The 25,185-nt window shown below is 38.9% G+C and overlaps 1 protein-coding gene across 2 annotated transcripts in view; it reads right to left on the bottom strand.

Annotated features, from left to right (window-relative positions):
- Positions 1-25,185, bottom strand: part of LOC127420542 (excitatory amino acid transporter 5-like) — an 86,690-nt gene that overhangs the window by 47,096 nt on the left and 14,409 nt on the right. For both annotated transcript variants that reach the window (XM_051662908.1, XM_051662909.1), the window contains exon 2: positions 4,243-4,322. In XM_051662908.1, coding sequence (XP_051518868.1) covers positions 4,243-4,322 — 80 coding nt within the window. The remainder of the gene's footprint in view (positions 1-4,242; positions 4,323-25,185) is intronic.

Raw genomic sequence — 25,185 nt, forward strand, 5'->3', positions numbered from 1 at the left:
TGAAAATTAATGGGAAAGACCAAAAAAACAGAGCATTTTTTTTTTTTTTTTTTTCTTTTTTCTGTCAAATACAATCAATAAATAAGCCATAATGCAGAAAAAAAAACTAAAAAACAAAACAAAACAAAAAACAGCCAAAACAGCAGAAATTACAGAAACACTAAATCATCCTCAGTGTAAAACATACACACCCACTCACACACAAACACACTTAAACACACACACACACAAAATGAACTGGTGACACTATGACACATCGTTGTTTTTTTTGTTTTTGTTTTTTCTTTCATGTAAAAAAAAATTATAAATAAGTCACAGTGCTAAACACACTCAGAAATTAATGGGTGAGACAACAACACACTCACAATTAGGGCTGGGTATCGATACAGATTTACCGATCCGATTCCGATTCACAAGCTCTCGATTCGATTCCGATTCGATATCAATTCAAATGTGTATATTTCAGTTATAATGTCCATGTTGCTTACATATGAAATAAACTCTCTACCAGCTAATTCTGTGAATAATACAGGGGACCTTCTAACTAGGTATAATATGAAAATATTAATTTTACTACTTATATTTTATTAGTTTTTCAACCTTTTGGTTACATTTTAGCTTTTTAAAAATTAAGTTATATTGTATATATTATATTTTATTAAATTTGTATTGTTTAATTGCATAATTTATACTATTTACAGGTATTTACACTGATTTGTTGAAAATGTGCTAAAAACCTATACTGTCCTTTTAAGGGAATCCTGCATTTCTGTAAACAGCATCTTTAAACAAGCGCATGCAAATTAACTGCAAAAACTGACACTTAAAATCAATTTTAAAATTCTAAACTTTGAGAAATGATAGTTTGATAATGTCTGAATATAAATCCAAATGCATATCTTGTGAAAATGTAAAATTAGGTTACAACAAGTCATCAGACCACACAGGAGGTGGCTATAGCCATCTTCTGGCTGTTACTGGCATGGCATGGTTTTCAAGTCATGTTATTTATATTTTGTTCACCACATGGCAGCAATTTATGTCATATTCTCATTCTCATATTCATATTTCACCTTCAAGAAGTGTAGGTTCTGACATATATAGTTGAACTCAGAAGTTTACATACACTTAGGTTGAAGTGATTAAAACAAATTTTTTAAACATTCCACAGATTTAATATGAGCAAACTATAGTTTTGGCAAGTCGTTTAGGACATCTACATTGTGCATGACCCTTCAGGCATGCGGTGAATCAAAGAAAAGGCAAAGGATTCTCCTCCCAGCCCTCCACCGGGGGATGGAGTGGTCTGCTTACCATCTCTAGGCCTGCAGCAGAATTCTACGTGCCTGGTCACCCGTCTCAGGGGCGCTTCGAAGCCTTCCTCGTGTTCTTCGCGGCCAGCCGTGAGATGGGTGGCATCTGCTTCCTGCGGGTAGCAGTAGCACAATAGTACTGCCTGATGGGGGCAGGCTGCCGGTATTTTGTCGCGGCAGGAGGACGCCCTTGGCGATGAGTAGATGGGTTGCGAGGTCTTGAACCGCACCGAGGCAGGATGTGCTGAATAGCCTCTGTCTGCTCTTTCACTGCCGAGAACTGCTGGGCGAAGTCCTCGATGGTGTCGCCGAACAGGCTGACCTGGGAGACGGGGGCGTCAAGGTACCTTGTCAGCTTCCCACATCTCGTCCAAGTTGAGCAATAGGTGGCGCTCCTGGACTACCAGGGTGGACATTGCCTGCCTTCGTCACCCGGAGAGCGATGTCGGTCACCGAGCACAGCTCCTGCATCAATCCTGGGTCAGAACTACCCTCGTGCAGTTCTCTTAGCACCTTGGCTTGGTGCACTTGCAGGAGAGCCATGGTGTGCAGGGCGGAGGCAGCCTGTCCAGCAGCACCGCATACCTTAGTTGCCAGAGACGACATAACCCTACAGACGCTGGACAGGAGTCTCAGGCGGCCCCGCCAGGTGGCGGCATTTGCGGGCACAGGTGCACCGCAACCGCCTTATCCACCTGGGGAATCGCTGAGTAACCCCTGGCAGCCCCACCATCGGGGGTAGTGAGAGCAGAGGAGCTCAGAAACTGGGTCCGGGCAGTGAAAGGTGCCTGCCATGACCTCGTGAGCTCCTCATTCACCTCCAGAAAGAAAGGGACCAGGGCGGGGTGCGGCTGTGAGCGGCGCCCCAGGCCCAGGAACCAAATGTCAGGCTGCGATGTTTCGGGGGGGGTGGAGGGTTCCACTCCAGCCCGACGCATGCAGCCGCATGGGCAAGCATGGCTGCCAGCTGCACGTCAGGCTGCTACTGGGTGACCGCACCCAAAGGTGGGAGCCCAGTCGAGTTCTCAGCATCAGACTGGACAGCACGCTCTCTGATGCTGCAATCGAGAGCTCATCCACTTCGCGAGCCCCGAAACGAGATCGCGAACTCGCCCTGAGACGAGCCGGTGGTCTCATCCCAGCAGGGCAAACGAGCGTACTGGGGAATGGGAGGTCCATGGGGAGTTATCCGGCAGAGTGGCTCCCATTGGGGTCCCCAAATCGCCCCCTGTGCTAACCTACGCGGCCTCAAACCCATAGGTAGAAGGACCGAGGCAGGGAGCCTCTGGGGTGGCTTTTCCCTCTAATGAAGGGAACACGCTCTCGCAGTGAGAACATGACCCGTCCATGAACACTGTCTCCGTGTTGGCAGCGCCCAAGCACGAAAGACCGCGATCGTGGCCATCGGAAGCGGAGAGGTAATGACCGCAACCAGGAAATACACACAAACAGAAAGGCATCTTTAAAAAGACGCTCCCTGTTAATACCACTCTTTTAGAAGGGAAAATATACTCTTTCAGTAGGAAAAATATACTCTTTTAGCTCCTGAAGCGCCCAGGGGCGTTCTCTGCACTTCACCAGTGCAAGAGGAGGAGAAGCCACTGTAATGTGCTGTAAATCCAACAGCTTTTCGAGGTGAATGGAACAGCAGAGGATTCAGCTCGCTGAACACAACCGCTCAGCTCCGAAGAGAAAATCTGAATTAGTGGTTGCAAGCCAGCTCCTTTTATACCCGCATGTCCGGGGGAGTGGCATGCAAATTCCACTCACCAATTCCCATTGGCCTTTTCTCAAAGATCAGAGGTGTTTGGGGCTCCCAAGAGCGACCCCTAGTGTCACTACATCGACACAACGTCACGTGAGTGACAGATAGGGAACTTTGTTAGAAGTCTGAATCACTCAACATGACTTTTTACTGCTTTCTCAATTAACAATTAAAATGAGCTAATGCAACACAGTTCTTTAGCATTTTGTTTTTATCTCTCACAAGTCTCATTTGTTGGATCTTTTCTTTCAATTTACCTTCATCTTTCTTTTTCACATCAGTTTTTGCCACATTGACATCTGTGACCTTAAGTCCAACGAGTTCAAAAAGGTTAACACAGTTAATTAATCCTTCTTGTCAAAGCCGAAGTTCATATAAAGATCACAGACCTTCTGTCTGTTCAGACCAGACAAGATAGCCTTCATTGCCCTCGCGCTTCGATGAGCCTAGGGCTCCCAACACCCTGTCACCGGTTTGTGGTTTGTCCCTCCTTGGACCACTGTCGGTAGGTACTCATGTCGGTAGATGCTCTGACCCAGTTGTCTGGCCAGAACAATTTGGCCCTTGTCAAAGTCTCTCAGGTCTTTACTCCTTTCCATTTCTCCTGCATTCAACACATTGACTACAAGAACTGATTGTTCTCTTACCATCTAATCTACCTAGACCTTGACATGTGGCCTTGTTAGGAGATGATCAACGTTATTTGCTTAATCTGTGAGTGGTCATAATGTTTTTGCTCATCGTGTATATACTATATATATTACTATATACCCTATCATTCAAAAGTTTGGAAACACTATAAAATGTTTGTCTATAAATGAAAATGGAAATTGCAAGAATTAAAGTCTATTTCTATTGAAATTATTTCTGTCATTAAAATTTTAATTCAAGAATCCTCCACTTACAGCAATGACACCTCAGGCATTCTAGCAGTTTATTCTAGATCTTCAGGTAAAGCTTTATCCCATGCTTTCTGCAGCACTACTCAGTTGGCTTGTAGGGCACTTCTCAAGGATTTTCTAACCAAGAAAGGTGTCACTGCTGTAAGTCTTGTATACTTGAAACCGCTTTGTGCTACTTATTTAAGTAGTGTGTATCACCTTTGCGCTACTTAACATTTTTAATGCAATAGCTTGTACGTCAGAGAGCGCAACTGAGTCTTACCTGGACACAACGAGAGGCAAAATCAACATCTTTAACATCCTCATCAGCAGCTCTCCCGGGAACTGGAAGTATTTCACCTCCTGCAGGGGAAAAGAGCAAGAAAGAGTCATAAACAGACAAGAGATCAGTAAAAACCTCTCACTATCTACTGTATATGTGAGAGAATTATTTATATGTCATGGTATATATATATATATATTTTTTTTTTGTTTTTTTGTTTTTTGTTTGTTTTTTTTGGTATACTCAGAAATCTTCCATAGACAATATGCAGGACTAATTTTCAATTTTGTACACCTGCTCCTTTCATATATAGGCAAGGGTGTAACCGCCATAGACAATGGAGTGCAGTTCCATTATTTGTTATTTTCATTGGGGGAAATTGACTTTTAACGATAACCAATAAACCTTTAAAAAGATCTACCATGAGCTCTGAGGTTGTTGATCAATGGTATATGCTCCTATTGGAGCCATCAGTCAATTAATTTAACTTTGTTTTTTTTGTTTTTAATCGCGTTTAATAGTGGAATTCCTGCTGAACAACTTATATATTTGTATATATCTGAATATTTTGCAATACAATTAAAATATATTGTTTCTATACTTAAATCAACAAATTTAAAATCAACAGTTCTATATTTTTTTCATCCTGTTTAATTCAATGACGTGATTCCCAATGCTTCATGGGATAGTCATTAATTCCCTCATTAACCTCCTGAGACCCAAGCATGAATGCTGTGTGCATTTTCTATTTCCATTTTTGATTTGTAACTAGTAGTACCTAAACAAGCAAAATAAATAAATAAATAAAACAAAATAAAAATTCTAGAGCAAATAGTTTGAATAAAAATGTACGTCCACATACGTGGACAGTGGGACGAAGTTGTTAAATAATACCAAGCTACAGATTGTCAGATTTTTCTCATCAAATAGTTTAATATGTTCTGAGGAATGTTATTTATTCATGTTTTTGAGATGTTACAGACATTATGTAATCAATCCAGCTCAACCTGCTCCAAGCAGGATTTGAACCAGGGTCTCTAGCATGGGAGGCAGGTGCACTAACAAGGAGGCTAAAGCCACTAGCGCACTTCTTGAGGCCAGGGGAGTGAGGTTTACACACTGCACAGCTACCTTACCAGCTGGCTACCATTACATTACATCAGAAATTAACAATTCATTCTGATTCAACGTAATTGCCAGCCTCATCAAATTACTGCCAAACCATGTTAAAATAAAAATATATTACTTCTGAATCTATTTACAGATTACCATTGTCCCATGTCTGCCAACCATGTTGAATGGTTCAAACATCATCTGCAGCCTGAATCTGAAATTTTGTTCGGATTTTAGGTGTGAATGCACTTAGCTGCATAGAAAGCTACAGGATGCTCCCTTGCTCCCCATTTAGTGAATGACTTAACCACTAGTGTGCTTTCTGTCTGCACTGGTCTCAGGACAGTTCTAAATGCATCTTATTTATATTAAAATTAAGCGAAATGCTGTTGTGTCACGTGACTCGGTGCATCAGAAGTTTAACCCTTAAATGTATGCTGTACCTGTATGCTGGGTTGGAAATCTCAAGGATTAATAGTGGTGTTTTCCTTATTACATGACGTGTTTTTCTGCAAGCAAATAGAAACAAATGAAACACGGAATGTAGGCTGTCATCCGCGCATCCTGACCGACGCAAAGTGGTCTTGTTTACTCGCCCAACACCTGAGTTTGACAGAACAATTCACTTCATGAGCCCTCAGTAGTGAACAAAGAAACTGCCCAGCAATGATATCCAAATCTCTCCCTCTCTCTGCAGTTTTGTGTTTGGCTGGCAGTCAGAACTCGTCTTTGAGAAAGCCTCTTTGCTTTAAGCCCTCTCTTTTTTGTGTGTTGCTATGAGAGCAGAGAACTGCCAGAGTTAAGAAATTAATCCATCTTAAAACTCAGACCAGAACTCTATAGAATGCTCACACACACACTGAGAAAGACACAGATTTGCAAAAAGAAATGTACATGCGCACAAAGATTCTGTACAGTCCTAGTAAAACAGATCGCAGTACTCAGCACTCAGAATCATCCTGCAAGACCGGGCTTTACTCCATCGAATCAAAGTTGAAAAAATACATTGCCCTCCACAACATAACTCAATTTCACAATGCCCTCTTTTAAGAAGCAACCAGTTTTGTCTCAACAACTAAACCTGATTTTTTGTGGGATGTTTTTGTGCTATGTACTTCCACTGATGCAGATGTGCATGTCATGCAGGTGAAGTGAGACATTCTGGTGCAACATCTGCTTGTATGTATTATCAGATGTTCCCAAAATTGTCCCAGAGGACAATTTCACTGCTCAGAGGTTGCTCTTTCATAGCTCAGTTGTGTTCTCGGTAATGTTTCATTTAGCAATCAACGTGCACTAGGTGTAAATAGCACATGCCACACAGTTTGGGTATTTACACTCCAGTAGTCTGGTGGAAACAGAAATTAAAGTCAATCTGCACCCTCAAATGTTGCTTGCAAGATGTTGAGCATGAATTTATATCAAGCAAACGTCCCAGGTTCAATTCCCCCTTATGTCCCACTTTTTTCCCATCCTATGTCCACTCTTAATATTTCCTTTAATACTGCTTATAATAATAAATACAAATTAATATAAAGGTTGATTTTTATTTTTTTGGACATGGTGGGGAGTTGAGAGAAAGGTCTGGTGCGGTTAAAATTAACCATGCTTTTACTGTAGTAATATTGTAGTAACCATGCATTTTGGCCATATTTTTAATGCAATTAACCATGGTGTTACTACAGTAATATGGTGTTAATATAGTAAACATGTTTAAATTTGTGGTTTACTATGATTTTACTACAAAATACCATGGTGATACTACGGTTACTGTAGTAAAATCATGGTTATTTTTTGTAAGGTACGGTTAGGGTTAGATTTAGGGGTAGGGGTTGGTGTAGGGTGTCTGTGTGGGACTTTAAATAAACAAAAAACACACTGCAGTGATGCCCCTATACTGTATGTTAGTATTTCATTAGGAGTGCTTACACTATTTGCACTTAGCTGCCTAAAAATGAATACAAATAAGTCAATGTAAGAATATTGGGCTATAAAATTAATGTGGATAGCATAGCTAAATTGCTCATGAATGAATATGAGAAATGTTTGAGTTCATAATGTTATCTCTGACTTTTGATTTAACACTTGGCATCTTGGCAAACCTGAGCACAGTTTGAGACATTCTTGAGATCTCATAACATACAGTAATATAATATAACTGAATTTATGCATATATAACAATTATGATTTGTATTTCTTTTCAGATAAAAATGAACATGGCAATGTTTTAAGCTACAGTAGGTTTTAGAGACAGTGAAAACATCAGTAATCACCTATTTTGAAAAACGCATGATAATTTTTCACTCAATTAAAAATGTGTGTGTATAAATGCATAAATTTAATTCAAGGAGAAATTTATCATTTTTAATATATATTGTACACATTATAATATATATATATATATATAATACAAACAAACATGTTTTTTTGTTTTGTTATTAGAGCTATTTTGGGTCAGAAAATCAAATAGGAAAATAATATTTCACCATTAGAACAAAGCGTACAGGTACAAAGCACAAATCTCCCTTAGCTCTCCATGCTGTCTGGTAGAAACAACTGAGACATAAAACAGATCTAATTTGTGATTTTTCTTTCCTAGAGGATTTTTTTCTTGCCCTCTTGCTTGTGTGTATAAAGAAAAATCCCAAATGAGATCTCTTTAATATCAATTGATTCTCAGACAAAAGAACAAATAGAGATTTCTGCTCACTGATTTTTCTCCTAAACTCTAACGTGTCCTCACTGAATTCCTGAAAAGATCTCAACAGTGTCTCAAACTTTGCTCATATCTCAATATGAACTCAAACATTTATTATCAAATTCTTCCAAGACTAAATGATCTACTGTACGCTATCCACATTACTTTTTATAGCTCTATACTCTTACTGTGTGTCAACAATTGACTCATTTGTGTCTTTTATTTTTTGAACTTCTAAGGAAGTAGAAAATATCAGAGACAAACATACTTAACTGAGAAGTCCATTACATCTCGTGAGCTATGAAAGTGCAAATTCTGAGCAATCAAATGTTCCTCTGGGAAAAGATAATGGTGGGTTGTAGTGATAGTTTGTGAAAAAGAGAAAAAAGGATGAGCGATGACATGGTATATGGCTAAAGAGCTTTAGCGCTATGCATTAGGCAGCAAGGACTTAGTATACAGTTTAGAGCAGGATCAGTATGTGTGCACGTGTGTGTGTGTGTGTGTCACTATGTGTGTGTGTTTTATCAGTGAAAGTGGCACTAGAATGATACACGGTTTGATTGAGCTGCTGACATTTGCTACTCAGTGGTCAGTTGATGACTCAAGCTCCACCCTAACAATCTACAATACTACAGATCACTAGACTACAATACTAGAGATCATGCAGCAGACCTCTCAGAACACCTGCAGCTCTCACTATATAAAGAAATAAATAATATATATATATATATATATATATATATATATATATATATATATATATATATATACACAAAGAAAAAAGAAAATATTTGACATAAAATAAATAACAGAATATATATATATATGTGTGTGTGTGTGTGTGTAAATCATATGCGTACATCTTCTGAAGCCATTCAACAGCTTTGTGGGAGAAACAGACAGAAATTTAGAGCCTGATCTCATGAAAAAAAAAATAAATAAATAAATAAATACATGATTCCCTGCTAGCACACGATGTACCAGTTATATAACTTATTCATAAATAGCAACGTAACTGCAACGTCACAGGCCCATAATTTTATTACCATTAAATGACCAATTCACAACGTCATCTTTACATCCTCCTAAAGTCCCAAGCTTACCCAGAATGGTCTAGTTACATAATGTATTCGTTATATTTGGTAATTCAGTGACTTATAGCTACATCATAGGCATGTTATTCCATTACCACTTTGCCTTCCAATTCCAATTATTCTTTTTTACGTTCTCCTAATGTGATAATCAGCAAATGCTGAGTCTAGTTGCAGCACAGGAAAATTGCATTTCTATCAAAGATTAATAATTTAATCTGTATTTGGAGGACTGAGGTGATATTAAATCTTACAAAGTGTGTGTGTGTGTGTGTGTGTGTAATATATATATATATATATATATATATATATATATATATATATATATACACATTCACACATACACATACACAGTTGTGCTCAGAAGTTTGCATACCCTGGCAGAAATTGTGAAATTTTGGCATTGATTTTGAAAATATGACTGATCTTGCAAAAAAAATCCTTTTATTTAAGGATAGTGATCATATGAAGCCATTTATTATCACATAATTGTTTGGCTCCTTTTTAAATCATAATGATAACAGAAATCACCCAAATGGCCCTGATCAAAACTTTACATACCCTTGAATGTTTGGCTTGTTACAGACACACAAGGTGTCCCACACAGGTTTAAATGGCAATTAAAGGTTAATTTCCCACACCTGTGGCTTTTAAAATTGCAATTAGTGTCTGTGTATAAATAGTCAATGAGTTTGTTAGCTCTCACTTGGATGCACTGAGCAGGCTAGATACTGAGCCATGGGGAGCAGAAAAGAACTGTCAAAAGACCTGCATAACAAGGTAATGGAGCTTTATAAAGATGGAAAAGGATATAAAAAGATATCCAAAGCCTTGAAAATGCCAGTCAGTACTGTTCAATCACTTATTAAGAAGTGGAAAATTCAGGGACGCTCTTGGACTTTCCAGCACGACAATGACCCTAAGCACAAGGCCAAGTTGACCCTCCAGTGGTTACAGCAGAAAAAGGTGAAGGTTCTGGAGTGGCCATCACAGTCTCCTGACCTTAATATCATCGAGCCACTCTGGGGAGATCTCAAACGTGCGGTTCATGCAAGATAACCAAAACTTTTGCATGACCTGGAGGCATTTTGCCAAGACGAATGGGCAGCTATACCACCTGCAAGAATTTGGGGGCTCATAGACATCTATTACAAAAGACTGCACGCTGTCATTGATGCTAAAGGGGGCAATACACAGTATTAAGAACTAAGGGTATGCAGACTTTTGAACAGGGGTCATTTCATTTTTTTCTTTGTTGCCATGTTTTGTTTTATGATTGTGCCATTCTGTTATAACCTACAGTTGAATATGAATCCCATAAGAAATAAAAGAAATGTGTTTTGCCTGCTCACTCATGTTTTCTTTAAAAATGGTACATATATTACCAATTCTCCAAGGGTATGCAAACTTTTGAGCACAACTGAATATTCTTTTTCATGCATTTTGTATCCGTTTGCTTTAAAGTCTTAGTTGATTAATAATTTGGACATTACATTTCTGAATCCTCTGAACAATTTAAAAACCTGACATTTCTGACTGTTTTGTGATTAATGATATTTTTATTTTCAGCTTTCAAACCATGTAAATGTTATCACCAAATTCAAACAATGTTGTTTTGAAGCTTCTTAATGTGGTGACTAATCATGCTAATTCAAATGGATGCGCTGCATATAGCGCTCTCTCTCCGTGATCTTTAGAGTTCATAGAAACGTAATAACTGTAGCATTAGAAAGCTGAGACTTTCTTTTTCATCCCCCATCCACATCACTATCGGAGTTGGCCACAGCGGAGAGAGCCACCGCCACCTTTTCCCATTTACATGCCTCTTAATTTTGATATAATTATTAAGTTTCCCAAGGAGAACTTTTGGAGCCACATTATATTAGGTGGCCTTAACTACTATGTACTTAACCATTTGATACAATGTACTTATTATGTACATACATGTTGCATTGTAATTAAATTTAAAGTACTTGCATTTAATTACATTTGTAGTTACAGTTAACTTTACCCCTAACCCAACCCTTACCCCAAAACCTAACTCTAACCCCTAATCCTAAACCTAACCCTACCTTTACTCCTAAACCTACCCGTACCTCAACCTCAGCAGCAGCAAATGTGGGAATTTTGCAGAACATGTAGTTAATGTAGTATGTACAAAGTCTTGTATGTATTTAATGTTAGTACATAGTAGTTAAGGCCACCTAAAATAAAGTGTGATCGAAAGTTTTTCTTTCAGTAATTTCCTCAACAAGAACCCCTTGTCTACTAAAGTTTTTGTTTCTTTTCCTCCATGTCAAATGTAAAGTTATCAAATGGTTTGCAGCAAGTAAATTCTCCTATGATGGTTAATGTCATTAAACTAACACATCTTACGCACTTTACATTAAAAAAAAAAAAATATCATGAGGAGCTTGCCCCCTCACAGCCCCTGGTGTCATTTGTGTTGCCATGGCAACCAGCTGGACCTAACTCAAACTGGAGAGGACAGCAACAGACATCTACATCTCCGTTTCTGGTCAGTTATATCTTCCACAAAAGTTCAACAACCACATCAGATTGAATAAGATACATTACTCACCTTCTATTTGTAGTAGATTTGTTAATATTTTTGCATCTGTGACTATTTGGCAGATTTAATCATCTGAAATGTCCTCTAGCATTGTGCCAAATGTTATTAATGGAAGTTTATTACCAAGAATAAGCTTTTATGTAAATATATTTTATGCTATATGTTAAGAAAAATGTATATAGGTCTATAATATACACTAAATGTAATGTAAGTGTGTAGATTTTCATTTTTACATATTTTTGCTGTTATCATTTAAAAGTATTTATTGAAAAAGTTTATGCAGATCTTATGAAGATTATATTTTCAATTTCTGTAAGATTATAAGTCACTAACCATTTTCTATATTTATATTTATATCTTTAAACAATTGTTTTGAATTAAATGAACAAATGTATTTCAAGGCATTTGTGCCAAGCTTGTCTAAGTACTGTTTGCAAGTTAATATCATTTGTGAGCACAAATGTCATTTAGGCGTTATGTGGCCAGTAGTTCTTCCTTTCTTCTATTGTTAATTATTAATTATTATTTTTTATGTGTTCTGTCGAAATAACTAAAATTAATTAATTTTGAGTCTGCATTCATCATTCACATGCACAGCTGTTTAAATAGCCTTTAAATTAGTATTGAGCAAATGAGAACATTAATTAGGTTAGACTGCATGTCCGCCCATAAAATAATAATTAAAAGCAAAAATTACCAACTGGTTACCAACACACAACTGTTGATCCATGACATAGCCACAACATCGCGATGACGGTCTGGCACCATCACAAAGTTACGTTGTGGCTACGAATCCAGGAATTTCACTTTTACGGTTTTCAAGATGTAACTAGCTGCATTGCCACGACGAAAGTTTGGTTATCATATTACGTTATAGTTACGTAACGGTCATGTAGTTTGGCTAGCAGGATTGTGGCGACATTTTTCAAAATGATATTACATGTTTCCTTACTTTTATCGCAGCAGTTCTCTGAATGGCTCAAAAAGTGAGTATACTGACCTCCCTACCATAAACCTTAAACCTGAACCTAACCATTACCCTGACAGAACACGTACATCACCAGACGTCTGTTTGAATTTACATCTGAAAGACATATTTTTATGTTGTTTGCTCATCTGCAATACGTCTATAAGACGTATGTCAATAAGTATGTCTCAGATGTCAATAAGATAATCAGCAGATGTCTTTGAGAATTTTATGATTTAGAATGTCTGAAACTCTGTCAAATATTGATCTGTTTCTCACCTACACCTATAATATTGCTTCTAAAGAAATAGATTTTAGACAGCATACATTTTTCGAGAAAAACTGCACCTTCCATGAACTTTTCACCCCATGTCAAGCACTTCTGCTGAAAAAACACACACAGAGACACAGTGTTAACAGTTTGAGAAAATTATCCTACAAATGGCTTATTTACGTACGGTTGTCTCTGCATATTAAGCTGGGATAGGAGAAAGTATTTGACACAGAAAAGGTTACACACTTTAACTTTAAAGTGACAAATATCAGTGAAACTTTTATGGTACTTTTTTAGCCATTTTCTTTTTTTTTTTTTTTTTGGACAGTGTCCCATTCTATTTCACTGTACGGAGAGAGTTGCTTGGACATACAGCTAAATATGTTTTTTTTTTTTTTTTAGTAAAAGACTGAAAAACATATGGGTTTGGAAAGACAAGAGTTTGAGTAAATTACTTCATTTTAAATTCGGATTAACTATCCCTGTAAAGCTTCCATATTGGCCTATATACAGAGTTGTGTTACTATCCGAGTTTAAGAAAGAACAAAATGCTACAGTTCAATAGACTCTTTGTATTACACTCGATCTTTGAGAAATATCAGCTGCTTAAAGCGTTTTGATAATAAATCCATTCTTGAGCGGAATGACTGCTTGGAAGGAAAATAGCGAAGGACCCTTTTGCCTTAGTTTCTGGTTTTGTTATGATGTTACAAAAGATATTTTCTCTCTACCTGCATAAGATCACTCTAACTATAGTGGGAGCTACTTCACATCTCCATCTGGGAAAAAAATAAATAAATAAATATATATATATATATATATATACAATGATGAGGCAAATATGGTATTTTTTCTCAAATGGCCAGATATAAAGACCATTCATTTACAATAGAGCTTTGACTGACATGATTTCTTATCTAAGAACATTTGTGCATTCCTTTCTTTTTGAATGCTTAGTTTGTTCCACAGAGTACATTGAAAGAAGAATTAGCAGGTGACTTTTTAAAAATCAACCATTGATTTGTGCGGAGGTTGCTTGTACCTTTGTGGTAGCAAAAGCCAGATGGCACATTTGTTCTTAAAGAGGGCAACAAGAAATATATCAGTCTTTGCTTTAATGGCTTTATGTACAATGTACAATGATGTACAATGATGGAAAAAAATGTAGAAAGGCAAAAATGGAGAGTGGAACGAGTCACAAACAAGTCGAGATGATGAATAACTAAACAGAATTTGAGAAAACCAATCTATTTGCGGCAGTTTGCAATTTTCTATAATTTCCACAAAAAAAAAAAAAAAAAAAAAAAAAACACTTAAATCTGAGGAAATCCCATCACTTTCCTTCATGTTTGACAGTGGCAAAATACATGTTTGAAAAGCTTGACGCAGTCGCAAAATATCCAAAAGCACAGCTGCCATTGTATCATCTCCATAGTAACAGTGTAAGCATCTCCGTCTCATCTCCTCCACATTGTGCATTCACTATCAAAGTTTTGCGGGATCGCAGACAGCACACATGCCACATACATCACAGCAAGCGTTTAATGTTCACCCTGCGTGCTGCGAACGAGACACAAAAATCCACGTTTATACAAAGAATTCCTAACATTCGCTTAAAATTAGTTCCCCATTAGTTGTGTAGTAAAATGTGATTTAAATTTGAAGTGTTTAATACAGAAGGCTAAGAATCTGAAAACAGCAATATGCTTATATGCTGATTTACTAAAACAAAAAAAAAAGTTACACATATACAAACTGCATATGCAATATATATTTCAAAATATGACAAATTGCCATTTTCATACTTTTTATTTTCTCGAAACATTTGTGGAATTGAAATTTGTACATAAATGCTTACATATATGAACTCTAATTTTATTTGTTTGTCTAATATTGAAATCTGATATACGTATACAATGTAATAATTGCAACAGGCCCAATTATTGAATCCTCATTTGTGTTTTTAGTGTACAGATTTATTGCAAGTCTATTTTAAACTTGCATTGTCTGAGGCAGAAAATTTTAATACAAAAAAAAATTAAGGTTCTTCCAACACCCACAGGTTTACACCTAAATGTATGGTATTTGTTTTTTTTTTTGCTAACTGCATAGAAAGTTATTGTGCACTAAAATATTTATATGTAACTGCATTTACAATGTAATTAAAACAATTACAGGGGTACATAAAGATGATTTGTGAGTTTTCACGGCAAAAGAAAAAAAATACCGCATATTGCAAATCACAAAATTTGAGAAAAGCTGCAGCAAATTCAGTCATTTTGGGCCATAAAAATCAGGAAAAAGTGCCGTGGAATCCTGGTGGGACTGATATATATATATATATATATATATATATATATATATATATATATATATATATATTATATTTTTTTTTTTTTTTTAACGAGTGAATGGACAAGTGCTCACTGATAAGATGTTAGCCGTTTTTTGAAGACAGAGAGGGAGTCAACGAGCTACGTGAAGCCGAAAGTCCATGAAAGTGATTTGGTGCCTCTGTGTTGGTACTAAAAGGCTGTGCTCATTTGCTGATCGCAGGCCTCTGGTGGGAATGTAGCTCTGCAGAAATGATTTTAGGTATGTTGGAGCAGACCCAGTGACTGTTCTGTACGCCAGCATCAGAGCCTTGAACTTGATACGTGCATCAACCGGAAGCCAGTGTAGAGAGACATGGAGGGGTGAAACATGTGCTGTCTTTGGTTCATTGAAGACCAGACGTACTGCATTCTGTATCAATTGCAGAGGTCAAATTGCACATGTAGGAAGGCTAAGAGAGCATTCTTATAATCCAGTCTAGATATGACAAGCGACTGAACAAGGAGCTGTGTGGCATGTTCAGAGAGGAAGGGTCTTATTTTCTTGATGTTGTATATTGTAAATACATGATTGTGCTGTTTTTAAGATGTGGTCAGTGAAATTAAGTTGGTTGTCAATGATTACCCCAATATTTCTGACCGTTTTGGAAGGTGTTATTGTAGATGAACCCAGCTGAAAGGTGATGTTGTGCTCAACAGCAGGGTTGGCTGGAAAGACGAGCTCTGTTTTCACTAGGTTGGGTTCCATCTTATTTTTTTTCTTTATCGGAACTGAATGATGTAGTGTTTTCGGTGCAAACAACCATTTAGTGGCACTACTGCACTGAATCAGCAGCATGAAAAAGCTCCAAAATATTCTTCCTCAAAAGTACTAAAAGAATCACTAATGGAACATTAAAGGAAACTGAATCGTTGAGAGGAATCCGAATCGGAACCAGAATCATCCAATTCCTTATGAATCCCATCCCTAATCATGATATATGGCATTGCTGTGACATAAAATGGGTCTTACCATAATATATGATTTTGATCATGCTGCCCAGCCCTACAATAAACACAAATACCAGAATTTTTATTTACAGTTGAGAGCTTGTTTCTCCATCTGCATTCTAATGGAGGTAGTTTGAGATGCACTGTTGAGGATGTTTAAAAGGAACTCTAGAGATCTTGCTTTCTGCTCTCCACTTTGCCCTAAATGGCCACTTGAGCCAAGTTTTCAAGTCCAAATTTACTTTGTTTTTTCATCCATCTCTCTCTCTCTCTCTCTCTCTCTCTCTCTCCTATTAGTCACTAAAAGCATTATGTCTGAGTGCTCTGGTAATTTGTTGACCTCAACAAATTATTAGTAGATGTTTAAGAGCAAAAACTCATAGAGGGTGGATGCTAAACAGTAACCCTAAACCCTCACTGCAGGCTCTCATTCAGACTTATACAGAATCATTGCAGGTGATGACTGAATTTAAAGTCCATTTATCTGTCCAGTACTTCTTGTGTCTCTAAAGACTGCCTTCACAATGTCACATAAGGACAAGCTTATGCCTATAACTGGGTGTGATTGGCAAAAGGTCTTGATTTTATAGCAGCTTAAACTAGGCAAGAACCGCCCACTTAGACAGGAAGAGTCATCTTGATGTCTTGTCGGTTCTTCATTAAAAGAAGTTCATTGATCACTTGACGAGACCACAGGTATCCGCCTCGTGACTGAACACATTTTTTTTTTATCATGTTTGATCTGCTTTCCCAGTTGGCAGACCAATAAACTCAGCAGGGAGTCCTGTTGGTCAAGGGAATAACAAACTCCCACTGACAGATGCTAATCCGAGCTCCGTCTCCCTCCTGCTGGCCGGCGATTATGTAAATAAAGGGGTTAAGCCTGAAAATCGTTGGGAAAATCCGCTAGTGTGACACCGGCTTAAAACGATCAATCACAGTCGATTTTGTCATTACGTGCTTTTTAGGAGCGGGATTATCTGAGATGTACAATTCAATGCGCGTGTGCGCAATAGAGACGACTGCAGCCAGAGAAAATTATAGTTTTGAGATTTTAGATTTGTTTTATAGCTGTATGTTTATGGCAATGTACACTAAGTTTATCTTGCCAATAAAGTTTGATATGAATTGAATAGGGCCCATTTGATCCTATTATTTAAAAAGTCCACTGAAAACGGCAGCATATTTTGCTCAACTTTTAATTACAGCATGTCCACTGATTTTATAGCATGTATAGATATACTTACATCAAGGATGTAATGTGTGTAATTAACTAACCGCAAAAAAACACAACATTTCAAAACATACATATTAAAATAAATGATGACTAACCAATTACTTGCAAATTAACACAAAGTATAAAATAAATGTTACAAATATGTTAGTTACATTTTTTAATCGATTCACAGCTCTATATTTGACACATTTTAGGCCTACTGTTGCACTGCACTCAAGCAAATAAATGCATGAACAAACAAACTGCCCATCATAACATTGCATTTTAACCACTTAAATACGTTTGCTGTGACTAACATAGCATAGCTGACTTATAAACCTAATGACAAATCATATTAAACTGTATTGCATCTGTGATCCTTAACAAACTGGCTAACTGAGAAACATTGATGGTGCCTCGTGCATCTTGAACATACTCAAAGTACAGCGGTATTCAACTGCTTTGGTGGAGGAAATAAAGGTTCAGGTTGCTCCATCAATATTCAATATTTTGTTTTTTTTTAATCTTGATACACTTTGTGACCAGAAAAATGCTACATCTTCTTAAGAGGAGCATTTAGCTCTATTGTACCCTACTGTAAAGCAACCCATCAGAACATAATATGATCAAACACAGAGTTTCACTCTGTACCACCAAACCCAAACCTTGTTGAACAGTCAACTTTTAGCACCACACAAACATCACAAAGCTTTCCCATCAAGTGTTTCCTCAAGACATCGGGGTCACTGATTTGCATCCTGTCAACTAGAGGAACAAACCCAGTAATTTCTGTTGAGACTCATCTACTTGAAGAATAGTTGTTAATCAGGTAATATTGTTTCTGAATCAAAGAATGAAACGGAAGCCAATTACCTCACATATAGATGAACCCCAGATGACTGAAAGTAACTCCAGTTGTCTTCCACTCACTAAATGCCTACACTATCGTCTCTCTTTTCTAGTTGTGCTTTTTAAAATGTCCTTAATTTATTTCCCCTGGCTGTCTCCTGTAATCTTCATAATGTCCAATATTAGTTTATTCCAAATCTTCTGGAGCCATACAATAGCTTTGTAAGGAACAGGCTGAGATTTCATTAGTTAGTGTCTGATATCCCATAAAGCATTGCTAATGACGTAATAGTCAGTTTTTAAAACAAATTATGTATCCTCCTGAGACCTGAGCATGACTGCTGTTCCATTTCCCTCTTTGAAACTAGTGGCACCAAATAAACATTCAACAATAAAAACAATTTCTAGAACAAATAGTTTTCCTAAAAATAGATGTCCACATATGTGAAATTTTAAATAACACCAAGCTATAGAATGTCAGATTTTTTTTTTTTTTTATCAAATTGTTTATAATGGTTCTAGAAGTCATGGTTATTCATATTTTTTGAGATGTTACAGTCATTACATTAGAAATAGCATAATTAATTATGATTCAAAGGAATGGCCAGCATCATCCAATCACTGCCAACCATGTTAAAATAAAATTCTACATTATAAATTCTGAATCTATGTACTGATTAAAATTGTCCCATGTCTGCCAAACATGTTGAGTGGTCCAAACATCATCTGCAGCCTGAAACTGAACTTTTGTTCGGATTTTAGGAGTGAATGCACTTAGCTCCACAGGAAAGCTATAGTATGCTCCTTAGCTCCCTATTTAGGGAATGACTTAACCTCCAGTGTGCTGTCTGCACTGGTCTCAGAACAGTTTGAAATGCACCTTTTCATCCTAACTCCATACAAAAGCCTCTGAAAGCAACATTTTTCAGCTTTTGGATGAACCCAATGATTCTCAATGTGATAATGCAGTAAGTAGAGGATTTCTAAGGAAAAAAATTGCTGAAGTACACATTAGTGTACATTGTGTTTTGCAGCTTGCCGTTTTGCGATAAATTGCTCAAATCTAAAAAATGGCATAGATGAAACTAGAAACTTTTGACTCAAACGGGTTTCAGTGTAGAAACTTAAAGGTGCAATATGTAATGTTTTCATGTAATATTCGCCTTTTTTTGCCAATGTGTGAACGGCTTGTAACGCAACTTAAAAAATGAGCCCTTCCCGGACTTCCTAGGTTGCCTATTAAATGTATAATAGTATGATCATGCATCATGCAATGTATCATGCAAAGAAAAGTGATTCCTTCAAACTACAGTCTCGCATAGTCAGACCTATATCCACACTTTGTTTTAGCCCTGTTCCAGCACTGGAGAGTCAAATATAATATACACTCTCAAAGTTTGTAGTAAAACAATCATAACTGTGTAATTTTAATTATGCTAAATTTATTTGCTACCTCATCTGTCATCATGATGCCAGTGAATCACGTTCAGTCTCTTTGTTTTGGTCGATGCTCGCTCGCATCCCTATGGAGTGTGTGCGTGCTATCACAAGCAACATGCTGCCGTTCACTTAAGGGCCACAGGTGTCATTAAAAAACAAGGGTTCTAGAATCTTACATATTGCACCTTTAATTAGGTTTCTTAACAGATATAGTTTTGTTGGCATTTCTCCCAAAGGCAAACTCCGTTGTGGTTAGCGCCATGTTGTTTTGTCACATGTACATTGAAAGTTTAACCCTTTACTGACAGCACTGAGTCTCCTGAACTGAGATCAGTCATTTTAAATTTAATTATGCATTACGTATAGCGAAGCAAAAATACAATGTTCACTCATGTGTACGCTGGGGTCACATGAGGGTATATGTGGTATTATTTGCAGTAAATAAAATTGATAATCAATGAGAAGTCAGTAGTTTAATTTTTTTCTCTTACTGTTTTTAATCTGAGTACATTATTTGCAATGCTTTTATTTACATTTTTGGCTCATTAAAGTTTGTATTGTTGTGATTCACTTCAGAGCTTGTTGGTTTGGTTCATGGCTTGGAACTCTTTAAAGCACAACAGCCATTCATTTTCTTTAAAGGCTAATTGATTTTTGTTGGTAAACCTTTAAAGACAGGTCTGCCGTGAACTCAGAGGTTGTTAATAGAATGTATATGCTTTTGTTGAAGCCATCTATCCCCTTTTTAAGTTCACTTAAAAATAGCAGGTTCTGTTAAATAACTGCAGTACTCATGATCCTCAATTGAGAAAAATCACAAGAAAAAAAAAAATAACTGAATGGGAAATAGTTCCGCAACTATGGCGAGCTGTAAAAGTAGGCCAGCACTGTTGTGCTCTTTAGATCACAAGAGCTCACACAAGGCTAACACCAAGGCTACCCCATACAAATTAATCCACTGCTCAGATTCAGGGAGAGCTTGCATTTATCTTCATGTCCGACTGGGTTTGACATTGAGAAACTCTTAGAATCAGAATGAGCTTTATTGCCAAGTATGCTTACACATACAAGGAATTTGTCTTGGTGACAAAAGCTTCCAGTGCACAAACAATCCAGCAGAGATAAAGTGATTAGAAAACAAAGCACGCACACACACACACACTTGGGGAGTAACAGAATACATGTAATGGGATAACTTATTTAAAATACAAAACCTAAGTAACTGTATTCCTGTAAAGGACATGCCAACTCAGGAGCTTGAGATGAACCCAGATGCAGGAGTTTTACACTGAACACAGGAAAAGCAGGTAAGCAAAGCGAGGTAAGTATTCAGGTAAGGTACAAAAGTGACTGCACCGCACCAAGGCAGAAGGCACAGGTCCATAAATGGTAATTTCCAAAATCAACAGGTGCCCAAACAGGTAACTTAACTTCAGACAGGGTCACAGATGAGTCACTTTCATAAACAGGAGCAGGTTTGTATATCAAGTTCTCAAAGTCACGTTTCCAGTACATTAGAGAGGTCCGTGGTCTAACAGGCAAGTTTTAGGGGAGTATATATGCAGTAAACTCAGGTTTCACAAAGTCGCTTATCTTGCACGTCAGGAGCAGATCGTTGACAAACCGGTGAGATTAACACAGGTGAGTGGGTATGCCGTATTCTCAGAGTCACTTATCTCATATATCCAGAGCAGATCGTTGACAATCAGGTAAGTAGTAAACAGAAAAGCCGTTTTCCACTGCAGCAGAGCAAAAGGGAAGTCCAAGGAACTTTTCAACAAGGCTAAACGCTGACAGAATGTGAGAGTGAGGTTTAAGTGCAAGTCTTAACGAGGTGATGATGAGCTGCAGGTGTGCGTGATTAAAACTCGGCGAGTGAGGGAGAGCCCGGTGTGCTCGTGACAATTCCACTACAGTTACAATTTAAATAATTAGTAATTAGAATAGTTACTTTCAAAAAGTATTTTGATTACTGAAAAGATTACTTTGCATTTTATTGTCATTTGTTTCATTTAATATTTAGCCCTTTCAGATGGAAAACATTTATACATATTGTAGCGTTTCTCATTCAAATACAATGCCAGTTGAACTCTTTTAGTGTTTATTGAACACTTCACAAAGATAGGGCTACTGTTATGGCCATAACCCATGCTTTTACACCTCTCAATCTCACAGCCGTCTAGCTATTCTGACATGCTGCACACAACACACATCTCACTCTACCGGAGGAAGTATGAATGACAAGAAAATCTCTTTTCCTCCCACATAACTCCACCCCGCTCCCATAATGAGGTATAAACACAACATTATTATTTAACTAATGTAATACTGAACATTTTGAACCTAGTAATGTAACTGTAATGACATTACACTGCCCCCCCCCCCCAAAAAGAAAGACCCTCATCTCTGAGGGGGCAAATAAAGTCTGTCAGGTATACAGGTTGTCGCCTCTGCCTCTTTGGCCTGGCAAGGCTCCCATGGCCCTGCAGGTCAGAGTTTTTATGGAAGTGAAAAACTGGGGCTTGGGGGGGTAGGGCACAGTCCATGTGGGATTTTTTGGGAAGGGACATTTTGGGCCACTGAAGTCTCTGATGTGGGCAGGGGGTCACGTCCTATGTTGTTCTCTGTGTCACGGGGGTTGGACAGTTTTTTTTTTTTTAAAAGAGAGGGTGGAATGACCTCTGTATAAGGCTAGTCTGTCTCTATGTAGGACTACCTTTTTTCCTTTAGATGGCATTTGTACCCTGTATACCACCTCTCCTATTCTTTCCAGAACCAGACATGGGCCCACCCAGTGACAGTCTTTGGGCAGCGTCCTTTTCTCCTTCTTGGGCTGTATACCCAAACTGACTCACCTGTATGGAAGTGTCTCCCCCTACTTTTGACATCATAGTTCCTCTTTTGCCTCATTCCGGCCTTTTCTAATTGATCCCTAGCAAAAATATGCGCTGTTTCCATTCGATCTTGCAGTTCTTATGGCATACTCTGGTCCGGTAGGCACAGTTGGTGTGTCAGAGGGTTTCCCAAATGACATTTCAGGAGGAGTCCGGAGCTCACGTCCCAGCATAAGCAAAGCAGGGGTGCACAACATGGAGTCCTGTACTGCTGACCTACAGGCCATGAGGATAAAAGGAAGGTGAATGTCCCAGTCTCTTTGGTGGTCAGCTGTAAGGATGGCTAGCTATTGGGTCTTTTGACTAGCCTTTGAATTTTGTTAAGTCTTTTGACTAGCCCGTCGCTTTGAGGATGTAACGGAGTTGTGTGGGTTTTTTGCATTTCAAGCCATTCACACAGGGCATTAAACAGTCTCGATTAAAAATTTCTTCCTTGGTCACTGTGAATGGTCTCTGCAGTACTGAACCTGCTAAACATCCCCTCTATTAATGCATCTGCCATGGTCTCTGCCTCCTGATCTGGCAGTGCATAGGCTTCGGGCCATTTAGTGAAATAGTTCATTGCAGCAAGTACAAAGCAGTTGCCTCTCTCCGTGCAGGGGAAAGGCCCCATGATGTCCACCACTACCCTTTCCATTGGCGCTCCTACGGCCTGCTGCTGGAGCTTTGCATGGGATTGGTCAAGAGGGCCCTTATAGGCAGTGCAAGCACCACATCCTCGGCAGAAATCCTCCACATCACTTCTGTGCTGGCTCCAGTAGAAACCTTGGCAGAGACAGTGAAGTGTCTTGGACAACCCAAAGTGTCCTGACCCTGTACTCCCATGGCAAACCGCTAGGACTGGTCCTCTTAATGCTTTTGGCACTACCACCTGCCATCTCTCTTCACCAGTAGCAGGCTCCTTCCATGCCCATTGGAGCACTCCATTGCTCAGTCTCAGTGTGTCAAATTTGGACCACAATCCTTTAGTAGCTGGAGAGCATCCTGCAACGTCCTACCATTTGGGCCTCTGTTGTCCTTCTAGCCATCTCAACACGGGCTGCAGGTCCTTGTCCTGTTCCTGTTGCAGCCTGCATTCTGTTGTTTCAACCACCTTAAGCATCCTGCAGGCGGGCTGTGCCACCATGTCCTCTTGACATAGCTCATTCTCACGCATCTCTTTTTTTCCCACATTGGCGGCAGCCCTCAGCAGCGCATGGGCGTCTAGATAATGCATCCGCATTGGAGTGAGTGGACTCAGCTCTATGGACCACCGTGAAGTCATATGATTGAAGCTCTTCCAGCCATCGTGCCACTTGACCTTTGGGTTCTCTGAAGGACATCAGCCATTGAAGTGCAGTGTGGTCTGTTCTTATTGTGAACATCGTCCCACACAGGTAGTATTTAAAGTGTCTCACGGCCATCACCATGGCGAGGAGCTCCCGTCTATTGACACAGTAGCGCCGCTCACTCTTACTGAGCACCCTGCTGAAGTAAGCCATGAATTTCTCTCCGTCTAGCCCTTCTTGCGACAGTACTGCCCCCATGCCAACGTTGCTAGCATCCGTGTCTAGGACAAAAGGCAGAGCAGTGTTAGGGGGAACAAGAACAGGGCTCTCAATCAATGCTCATTTGAGGGTGTTGAATGCTTTCTGGCAGTCCTCAGACCAATTGAAGGTACAGTCTTTCTGCTGGATTTGAAAACTTTTCAGTTGTCTCTGGTCATTGAGGGTCGGCCAGTCTCTGATGGCGCAAATCTTCTCCTTTAAAGTGCCAATGCCTTCACCCCCTAATTTGTGGCCCAGAAACTCCACCTCACATCTCATAAAGTAGCATTTATCAGAGTGCAAATTCAGGCCGGCTGCTGCCACCCTCTCCAGCACTCGCCGCAGGGCTTCGAGGGCTGCCTTGAACAACCCACCATGGATCAACGTTTGTCTAAGTACACAAGGCACTCCTGATGGGGATCTCCACTCAGCACCTTGTCCATAAGCCTCTCAAACGTTGCGTGCATGGCATGCAGTGGAAGATTATGGTCTGAGGAAACAGCAGCAGCAGGGGTGTGATTTGAGGTCTCCATAACATACACAGATATGGGCGAGGGGCCCGGGCATGGGGAGGGTGGGGTCATTTGCACAGAGAGCAAGAGCAAGTAAGTCTCTGCTTAAGTCTACTACACAACCTATAGCCTTCAGGAAGTCTAAGCCAAGTATGCAGGGGTCTTGCACTTCAGCCACCCATGAGTGGAACGATACAGACAGGCCTCCGACATTTAACAGAAAGGACCCCTTTCCTTTTATTAGGGTGAAATCACCAGTCACAGTTTTTAGTCAAGCTAATGTCGGTTCTACTGCAGTCCCCACTGGGACCAGATCAGGCCGCACCAAAGTCGCATTTGATCCTGTGGTGACCAGGGCTGTACATGGACTCCCTCCACTAAAATTGGTATGTGGCAATTTCCGACATAAGTCCACACCACTGTCATTACTGTCTCTATAGGGGCCGATATAGCACATTCCCCCAC

The sequence above is a fragment of the Myxocyprinus asiaticus genome, chromosome 29 (genome assembly GCF_019703515.2).
Source record: "Myxocyprinus asiaticus isolate MX2 ecotype Aquarium Trade chromosome 29, UBuf_Myxa_2, whole genome shotgun sequence".
NCBI lineage: Eukaryota > Metazoa > Chordata > Actinopteri > Cypriniformes > Catostomidae > Myxocyprinus > Myxocyprinus asiaticus.